At 45.1% G+C, this 9,816-nt stretch overlaps 1 protein-coding gene across 1 annotated transcript; it reads right to left on the bottom strand.

The window, feature by feature from the left end:
• Positions 1–3,080: 3,080 nt before the first annotated feature.
• ptf1a (pancreas associated transcription factor 1a) lies at positions 3,081–4,134 on the bottom strand. Its single transcript, XM_068051678.1, has 2 exons — positions 3,531–4,134; positions 3,081–3,283 (listed from the first exon to the last, which is right to left on the bottom strand). The coding sequence occupies exons 1-2, from the start codon at positions 4,132–4,134 to the stop codon at positions 3,081–3,083; spliced, it is 807 nt and encodes a 268-aa protein (XP_067907779.1).
• Between the last annotated feature and the right edge of the window lie 5,682 nt (positions 4,135–9,816).

Genomic DNA, 9,816 nt, shown 5'->3' with positions numbered 1-9,816 from the left:
ACAGAAAGATAGATTATGAAAAGTAGATGAGTTTGTACATTTGAAATGTTTGACAATCCAAATGTTGCTGCCTGATGGCCATAGTCCAAGCACTATTGACACTATGGAAAGGTTGGCGAAACAAACTAGTGTCCCTAGGTTACGTCTTTATGCGCATTGCTTTTGTTAGGGCCTTTCGATATTTTTAACTTCTGATTAATTGATAAAAATAGCACTTTTAAACATTTAAAAATATATTTTTGTGACTTAAAGTGAAATTTTAGTATCTAATTTGAACAAAACCACTGCAGACTTGTAAAATTTCCACCAAGTAACTTTTTCCAAACGCTCTCTCTCCGAATTTCTTTGCAAATTGGAACATTTTAATAATACATGTCTTGAGCGGTGTGTTTTAGCGAAACACCCGGGACACTGGTAATAAAGTCACTGAATGACTATCAATGGTGACTGCCCACAAGCTAATAACCACAATAACAAGCAACGTTTGCTGGCCAGCAAATTTGGATATCCAAACCTTTCCATTAAGCATAAGGTATCCATTGATTCCCTCTGCCCATTTTAACTTAACACTTCCATCATATTTATGAAACAAATCTACTTGTTTGTTTTTATTTAACGTTAAGATTATTTTACTTCGACAGTAAGTATTAATCAGTACGTGAATGAGTCGCTGTCATTCTAAAAATCACAGTTAAAAGCACTTGCTAAATCAAGACATGAGAGTGACAAGATAGAGACCTTAGTGTTTTATATGTGAGGACCTAGTCTTCCGCTTGATCTACACAATACTAAAGGATGCTTTGGGGCATTGTATTCATACAAACAGAGGAAAGCAAATGAAAAGGTGCTACCTAAACAAGGGATGTAAAGCTTTAAAAAGTGCATCATCACAATGACAAATCAGTTGTAAATGTATAATGTCGACAAAATACAGAAATCTAATTAATACTTTCAAATGTTTATTTGAGTTGGCATCAGATTTGAGAGTATTTGTTTATGAAGGAATATAATGCAATTAGAATCATTTGAAATAATTCTTTAATATTTTCAGTTGATATGTTTTATTGTTAACAGTACTACAAATAATCTTAGTTACATATTTAATTACTATAGAGATTATTTATATTTATACACGTTTTATTATTTATTACAGAAGATATATTAAGTGAAGAAACTGAAGTAAATAGATATATACATTGATATATCCTAGTTAAATGTCTTAAATTGTTTGACAGGTCAAATACGAAATCTGTGACAACTGCTGTTCGAATATGTTCAATAAATAAGAATAATTATACATTTGCTTACAGTCTTAGTTCCCATCCGCTTTGGCACACCGTTTCCCAAATCTGTGGGGATCATTGCATTGGCAATGTGCATGTGCAGGTCTAAACAGGGCATCTGCCTGGGCTCCTGCTATCACTTTAACCCCTGAGCTGCTGCTCGCTGACGTCAGAGCCGCGGGAGAAGCTGGGACACAGGCTGAGTGCCACGGGAAATTTTCCTTCTCAAACACCTGCAGAGTACAGCACCAGGCAAGATTGCCAGTAAATGGGAATGGGGTTTTGTCATGGTTCTCTTAGGATATTATTCGTCTTGGGAAAAAAAACCAAAATGAGTGACTGGTCGTACAGCACAGTGGAATAATAACAAAAAAGTCACCACGCTTTCTTCATTTAGAATTACACAAAGCTTTAGAGGCAATGGGGTATCTGTTTGTAAGGTGTATACAAAAGAATTTGTTGTCATTCAACATACAGAAAGTGTACCAGGAACAGAAAAATAAAATCTGACATGGAACTTGTGACTTGACTTAACTGATTTCTTCTAAGATTCTCTTTGATAATACCCCTCTGCGGATTTTTATAATTTTGGATGTCCCAAACATAATTTTAATGCATTTCCTCTAAAATGTTAGATTTGTACAATAAAATTAATAAAAGATTTATTATAACATTTTATATTGATTTTGCTATTCTGTTAAAAATGCCGTTGTGATGCCTCGATAGCCTGATTTTACAATTATTTTACATATTATGACATCAGTATTGTATGCCAAATTAGATATGTTTTATACAGTCAGTTACAATTTCAGTATGGAGCAGTATGCTGCTTTTATATTTACGTATTACGTTTCTGTGGTTTGATTGACGCTGGACTCTCAATACGTCATGAAAATCATTGTGCACTACATTATTTACAGTTTTCTGCATTTTTGAGTCAGAAATGTGTCGAATCTATGCAGTCATACACATTCTGCATTGTGTTCTCGATATTGTTGGAATGAGCAATCCTACGCTAACTTATGAATTATTCCTTTGCATATGAGTATATGTAAAATAAGAACGGATTGTAATTTCTAGGAAATAATAGAAATAGGCCATTGAAAACATTCAACTTAAACAATTTAAAGTTAGAATAGCCTTTATTGGTTTATTTATTGTTTATGTGAACGCGCGCTTCTGGTCAGGATCACAAACTATCCATAAATTGCAAGAAACAATTTATATAATTCTAGGGCACTGAGACAGTAAAAACGCTTGAATTTGTTCAGCAATGAACTCTTTATTGCAGACAGATGCAATGTGACATTTTAGATTATATATTGGAACCACTCCATGTATTGAAAGTATTTTATAGTTACAACATTGACCTCAATGTGATTTGCACAAGTTCTCAAACCACCCGATACCAATAAAAGAAGTTTGTATTCAGTTCATGGATTTATTTTGCACCAAAGAGAGATAGAAGATATATATTACAATAAATTAACTGTTATATTTAGAAAAATATTTACTAGAAAACCTTAGGCAATAGTGAACTGTTAGATTAAACATTGTTGAAAATATTAACATTAGAAAGTTGATTAGCACATAATTTGATAAATTAAACATGCCAGCAGAGTATCTTACATAGAACGATTTAAAATAATAAATATATAAATTAACGGTCGTCGGTTTACACACCAATATATTCTTGATCTCACATCAACAATTACGTTTGAAAATATATTAATTTTCATTAAATAAACATGATTGAGTATTAAAGTCCCTGCACTGAATTGCAAATTATTTCCATTTCTATGAGACAAAGTCAAAAGGAGGTTCATTCTCAATGTTGTTTACAGATGATTTGCTATTTGATTTTCTGGGATCTTCGGGAGTCCACACTTTGGCTGTCCTGATGATGTTTTGTTCTCTAAGCTGTTTCTCATCAGTCCACGACAAGGAGTGCCCTGCGAGAGGAGGCAACCCATAGTCTGGGTCATTTGGAGATGGCGATCCTGGCAGAGAAAACAAGATAGGTAAATACGCTTTACAAAACCTAAACATCTAGAAATGAATTCTACAAATACCTTTGCATTTTTGCCACCATTATTTTATTCTAAGCAACAATGTAGCAATGCATTAAAAATTGCATATATATAAAACTTTGACGTGATAGTACAGGAACCAAGATAACATGCTTAATGACAAAAACCAACAAATTACAAACATGCTGCAGTATTGAAACAAATCTGATGCACGTACTTGCACCTCTATGACAGATGACGACTTTTTTAGGCTGGATTGCAGAATCGCTGTTTGGATTTCTTAAAGGCAGATCGGATTGAACAAGCTCTGTTAAGAAGTTAATGTAACCGATTGCCAATCGGAGGGTATCAACTTTTGAAAGTCGTTTTTCATAAGGTAGCGTTGGTATGTGAGTTCGGAGACCTTCAAATGCATCGTTAATAGACTGCATGCGTCTGCGCTCCCGGACATTTGCAGCCTGCCGAAGGTGCTGCATTTCAACTTCCGAGCGGATTCTCCTGCGTCTTTTCGCAGCACCGTCGATCCCTTTGAGTTGCGGGGACACCTCAGAAGTGCTGTCGGGGCAGTCGAAAGAAAAGGGGGAGGAGGACGATGTGAAGGAGAGGATGCCCGAGTCGCAGTGCTCGGCATCGGCCGTCACTCTGCTCTCCTTGTAGTACTCGCTAATCTGACTGCTCAGAAAGTCCACATCGTGCTCCAGGAACTCGTCCGTGTCCAGGTGATCCCTGCACGACTGCTCCGTGAAAAAGTCCTCATCATCGAAGTAGGTGGCGGCCGAAAAGGTGTCGAGGCCGCTGAGCTGCTCGAGCACGGTCTCCATGGTGTTGCCCGGTAACCGGAGCTGGGTCCGGAGGAGATTCTGGCGCTCGTGAGTGACCCGCCAGGCCGGCACGCGAGGACTCTTATAGTACACGGAGCGGCGCGTGCCGCCAGGCCGCCCCCACAGCCAATCAGAGAGCAGGCTGGCAGAGAGCACGAGCACCGTGACAGGGAGAGGGATAGAGTGACTGAGGGAGAGAGAGAGTGAGGGAGTGACTCACTGAGAGAGAGTGAGGGAGTGACTGAGGGAGAGAGAGAGAGAGTGAGGGAGTGACTGAGGGAGAGAGAGAGGGATAGAGTGACTGAGTGAGGGAGTGACTGAGGGAGAGAGAGTGGGATAGAAACACTGAGTGAGAGAGAGTGAGAGAGAGAGGGATAGAGTGGCTGAGTGAGAGAGAGTGAGGGCTAGAGTGACTGAGGGAGAGAGAGAGTGAGGAGTGACTGAGGGAGACAGAGAGAGTGTGAGAGTGACTGAGTGAGAGAGAGGGACAGTGAGAGAGTGACTGAGAGGGATAGTGACTGAGGGAGAGGGAGAGTGAGAGTGAGAGAGTGACTGAGTGAGAGAGGGGGGAGAGTGACTGAAGGAGAGAGAGAGGGTTAGAGAGAGAGTTAGAGAATGACTAAGTGAGAGAGTGACTGAGTGAGAGAGTGACTGAGTGAGAGAGAGAGGGAGAGAGTGACTGAGGGAGAGCGGGAGGGATAGAGAGAGAGTGGGAGAATGACTAAGTGAGTGAGTGACTGCGTGAGAGAGTGACTGAGTGAGAGAGAGAAGGATAGAGTGACTGTCTGGGAGAGTGACTGAGTGGAAGAGAGGGATGGAGTGACTGAGGGAGAGAGAGGGATAGAGTGACTGAGTGAGAGAGAGAGGGATAGAGTGACTGAGTGAGAGAGAGGGATAGAGTGAGTGAGAGTGAGAGGGAGATTGAGTGAGTGACTGAGTGAGAGATAGAGGGAGAGAGTGATAGAGTGGGAGAGAGAGGGATAGAATGAGTGAGAGAGAGAGGGATAGAGTGAGTGAGTGACTGAGTGAGAGAGGGATAGTGACTGAGTGAGAGGGAGATTGAGTGAGTGACTGTGAGAGATAGAGGGAGAGAGTGATAGAGTGAGAGAGTGACTGAGGGAGAGAGTGACTGAGTGAGAGAGAGAAGGATAGAGTGACTGTCTGGGAGAGTGACTGAGTGGGAGAGAGGGATGGAGTGACTGAATGAGAGAGTGACTGCGGAAGAGAGAGAGTGCGGGATTGACTGAGTGAGAGAGAGTGGGATAGAGTGACTGAGTGAGAGAGATAGGGATAGGGTGACTGAGTGAGATAGAGAGGGATAGAGTGAGTGAGAGACAGATGGATAGAGTGAGAGAGTGAGTGAGTGAGAGAGATAGGGATAGAGTGACTGAGTGAGAAAGAGAGTGAGGGAGTGACTGATGGAGAGAGAGAGTGAGAGAGGGACTGAGTGAGAGAGAGAGGGGGATAGAGTGACTGAGAGAGTGAGGGATTGACTGAGTGAGAGAGAGAGGGATAGAGTGACTGAGTGAGAGAGAGAGGGATAGAGTGAGTGAGAGAGAGAGGGATAGAGTGAGAGAGTGACTGAGAAGGTGACTGAGGGAGAGAGTGAGAGTGACTGAGAGAGTGACTGAGTGAGAAGGTGACTGAGGGAGAGAGAGAGAGGGAGTGAGTGAGGGAGAGAGGGATTGAGGGGGAGAGTGACTGAGGGAGAGAGAGAGGGATAGAGTGACTGAGTGAAAGAGTGACTGAGCGAGAGAGAGAGGGATAGAGTGACGGAGTGAGAGAGAGAGGGATATAGTGAGTGAGAGAGAGAGGGATAGAGTGAGAGAGTGACTGAGAGAGTGACTGAGTGAGAAGGTGACTGAGGGAGAGAGAGAGGGAGTGAGTGAGGGAGAGAGGGACTAAGGCAGAGCGTGACCGAGGGAGAGAGAGAGGGAGGGAGTAATTGAGGGAGAGAAATAGGGTGACTGAGGGAACGAAAGAGAGAGTGATGAGGGAGGGATAGAGGGAGATATAAAGGGAGAGTGTGACCGAGGGTGGCATAGAGAGAGAGAGTGACTGAGGGGGAGAGAGGGACAGAGGGAGAAAGAGCGGGAGAGAGTGACTGTACGAGATAGAGGGAGAGAGTGACTGAGAGAGAGTGAGATAGAGGGAGAGTGACTGAGGGAGAGATGGAGGGATAGAGTGACTGAGTGAGAGAGATAGGGAAAGGGTTACTGAGTGAGATAGAGAGGGATAGAGTGAGTGAGAGAGAGATGGATAGAGTGAGAGAGTGAGTGAGTGAGAGAGATAGGGATAGAGTGACTGAGTGAGAAAGAGAGTGAGAGAGGGACTGAGTGAGAGAGAGAGGCAGATAGAGTGACTGAGAGAGTGAGGGATTGACTGAGTGAGAGAGAGAGGGATAGAGTGACTGAGAGAAAGAGTGACTGAGCGAGAGAGAGAGGGATAGAGTGACTGAGTGAGAGAGAGGGACAGAGTGAGTGAGAGAGAGAGGGATAGAGTGAGAGAGTGACTGAGAAGGTGACTGAGGGAGAGACAGAGGGAGTGAGTGAGGGAGAGAGGGACTGAGGGGGAGAGTGACTGAGGGAGAGAGAGAGGGATAGAGTGACTGAGTGAAAGAGTGACTGAGCGAGAGAGAGAGAGGGATAGAGTGACGGAGTGAGAGAGAGAGGGATATAGTGAGTGAGAGAGAGAGGGATAGAGTGAGAGAGTGAGTGAGTGAGAGAGATAGGGATAGAGTGACTGAGTGAGAAAGAGAGTGAGGGAGTGACTGAGGGAGAGAGAGAGTGAGAGAGGGACTGAGTGAGAGAGAGAGGGGGATAGAGTGACTGAGAGAGTGAGGGATTGACTGAGTGAGAGAGAGAGGGATAGAGTGACTGAGAGAAAGTGTGACTGAGCGAGAGAGAGAGGGATAGAGTGACTGTGTGAGAGAGAGAGGGATAGAGTGAGAGAGTGACTGAGAAGGTGACTGAGGGAGAGAGTGAGAGTGACTGAAAGAGTGATTGAGTGAGAAGGTGACTGAGGGAGAGAGAGAGGGATAGAGAGAGAGTGGGAGAATGACTAAGTGAGTGAGTGACTGCGTGAGAGAGTGACTGAGTGAGAGAGAGAAGGATAGAGTGACTGTCTGGGAGAGTGACTGAGTGGAAGAGAGGGATGGAGTGACTGAGGGAGAGAGAGGGATAGAGTGACTGAGTGAGAGAGAGAGGGATAGAGTGACTGAGTGAGAGAGAGGGATAGAGTGAGTGAGAGTGAGAGGGAGATTGAGTGAGTGACTGAGTGAGAGATAGAGGGAGAGAGTGATAGAGTGGGAGAGAGAGGGATAGAGTGAGTGAGTGACTGAGTGAGAGAGGGATAGTGACTGAGTGAGAGGGAGATTGAGTGAGTGACTGTGAGAGATAGAGGGAGAGAGTGATAGAGTGAGAGAGTGACTGAGGGAGAGAGTGACTGAGTGAGAGAGAGAAGGATAGAGTGACTGTCTGGGAGAGTGACTGAGTGGGAGAGAGGGATGGAGTGACTGAATGAGAGAGTGACTAAATGAGAGAGTGACTGCGGAAGAGAGAGAGTGCGGGATTGACTGAGTGAGAGAGAGTGGGATAGAGTGACTGAGTGAGAGAGATAGGGATAGGGTGACTGAGTGAGATAGAGAGGGATAGAGTGAGTGAGAGAGAGATGGATAGAGTGGGAGAGTGAGTGAGTGAGAGAGATAGGGAAAGAGTGACTGAGTGAGAAAGAGAGTGAGAGAGGGACTGAGTGAGAGAGAGAGGGGGATAGAGTGACTGAGAGAATGAGGGATTGACTGAGTGAGAGAGAGAGGGATAGAGTGACTGAGAGAAAGAGTGACTGAGTGAGAGAGAGAGGGATAGAGTGACTGAGTGAGAGAGAGAGGGATAGAGTGAGTGAGAGAGAGAGGGATAGAGTGAGAGAGTGACTGAGAAGGTGACTGAGGGAGAGAGAGAGGGAGTGAGTGAGGGAGAGAGGGACTGAGGGGGAGAGTGACTGAGGGAGAGAGAGAGGGATAGAGTGACTGAGTGAAAGAGTGACTGAGCGAGAGAGAGAGAGGGATAGAGTGACGGAGTGAGAGAGAGAGGGATATAGTGAGTGAGAGAGAGAGGGATAGAGTGAGAGAGTGAGTGAGTGAGAGAGATAGGGATAGAGTGACTGAGTGAGAAAGAGAGTGAGGGAGTGACTGAGGGAGAGAGAGAGTGAGAGAGGGACTGAGTGAGAGAGAGAGGGGGATAGAGTGACTGAGAGAGTGAGGGATTGACTGAGTGAGAGAGAGAGGGATAGAGTGAGTGAGAGAGAGAGGGATAGAGTGAGAGAGTGACTGAGAAGGTGACTGAGGGAGAGAGTGAGAGTGACTGAGAGAGTGACTGAGTGAGAAGGTGACTGAGGGAGAGAGAGAGGGAGAGAGAGAGAGTGGGAGAATGACTAAGTGAGTGAGTGACTGCGTGAGAGAGTGACTGAGTGAGAGAGAGAAGGATAGAGTGACTGTCTGGGAGAGTGACTGAGTGGAAGAGAGGGATGGAGTGACTGAGGGAGAGAGAGGGATAGAGTGACTGAGTGAGAGAGAGGGATAGAGGGACTGAGTGAGAGAGAGGGATAGAGTGAGTGAGAGTGAGAGGGAGATTGAGTGAGTGACTGAGTGAGAGATAGAGGGAGAGAGTGATAGAGTGGGAGAGAGAGGGATAGAGTGAGTGAGAGAGTGAGGGATAGAGTGAGTGAGTGACTGAGTGAGAGAGGGATAGTGACTGAGTGAGAGGGAGATTGAGTGAGTGACTGTGAGAGATAGAGGGAGAGAGTGATAGAGTGAGAGAGTGACTGAGGGAGAGAGTGACTGAGTGAGAGAGAGAAGGATAGAGTGACTGTCTGGGAGAGTGACTGAGTGGGAGAGAGGGATGGAGTGACTGAATGAGAGAGTGACTGAATGAGAGAGTGACTGCGGAAGAGAGAGAGTGCGGGATTGACTGAGTGAGAGAGAGTGAGATAGAGTGACTGAGTGAGAGAGATAGGGATAGGGTGACTGAGTGAGATAGAGAGGGATAGAGTGAGTGAGAGAGAGATGGATAGAGTGGGAGAGTGAGTGAGTGAGAGAGATAGGGATAGAGTGACTGAGTGAGAAAGAGAGTGAGAGAGGGACTGAGTGAGAGAGAGAGGGGGATAGAGTGACTGAGAGAGTGAGGGATTGACTGAGTGAGAGAGAGAGGGATAGAGTGACTGAGAGAAAGAGTGACTGAGTGAGAGAGAGGGATAGAGTGACTGAGTGAGAGAGAGAGGGATAGAGTGAGTGAGAGAGAGAGGGATAGAGTGAGAGAGTGACTGAGAAGGTGACTGAGGGAGAGAGAGAGGGAGTGAGTGAGGGAGAGAGAGAGGGATAGAGTGACTGTGAAAGAGTGACTGAGCGAGAGAGAGAGGGATAGAGTGACGGAGTGAGAGAGAGAGGGATATAGTGAGTGAGAGAGAGAGGGATAGAGTGAGAGAGTGAGTGAGTGAGAGAGATAGGGATAGAGTGACTGAGTGAGAAAGAGAGTGAGGGAGTGACTGAGGGAGAGAGAGAGTGAGGGATTGACTGTGAGAGAGAGAGGGATAGAGTGACTGAGAGAAAGAGTGACTGAGCGAGAGAGAGAGGGATAGAGTGACTGAGTGAGAGAGAGAGGGATAGAGTGAGTGAGAGAGAGAGGGATA

This window comes from Heterodontus francisci, chromosome 2, assembly GCF_036365525.1.
Source record: "Heterodontus francisci isolate sHetFra1 chromosome 2, sHetFra1.hap1, whole genome shotgun sequence".
Lineage (NCBI taxonomy): Eukaryota > Metazoa > Chordata > Chondrichthyes > Heterodontiformes > Heterodontidae > Heterodontus > Heterodontus francisci.
Note: the sequence above shows the minus strand (reverse complement) of the source record. Positions and strands in the feature narration are given on the sequence as shown.

Coding starts and splice junctions, on each gene's coding strand:
- ptf1a (XM_068051678.1), bottom strand. CDS start 4,134: ATGGAGACCGTGCTCGAGCAGCTCAGCGGCCTCGACACCTTTTCGGCC. Junction 3,284..3,530: donor CATCTGTCATAGAGGTGCAA/GTACGTGCATCA, acceptor TTTCTCTGCCAG/GATCGCCATCTCCAAATGAC.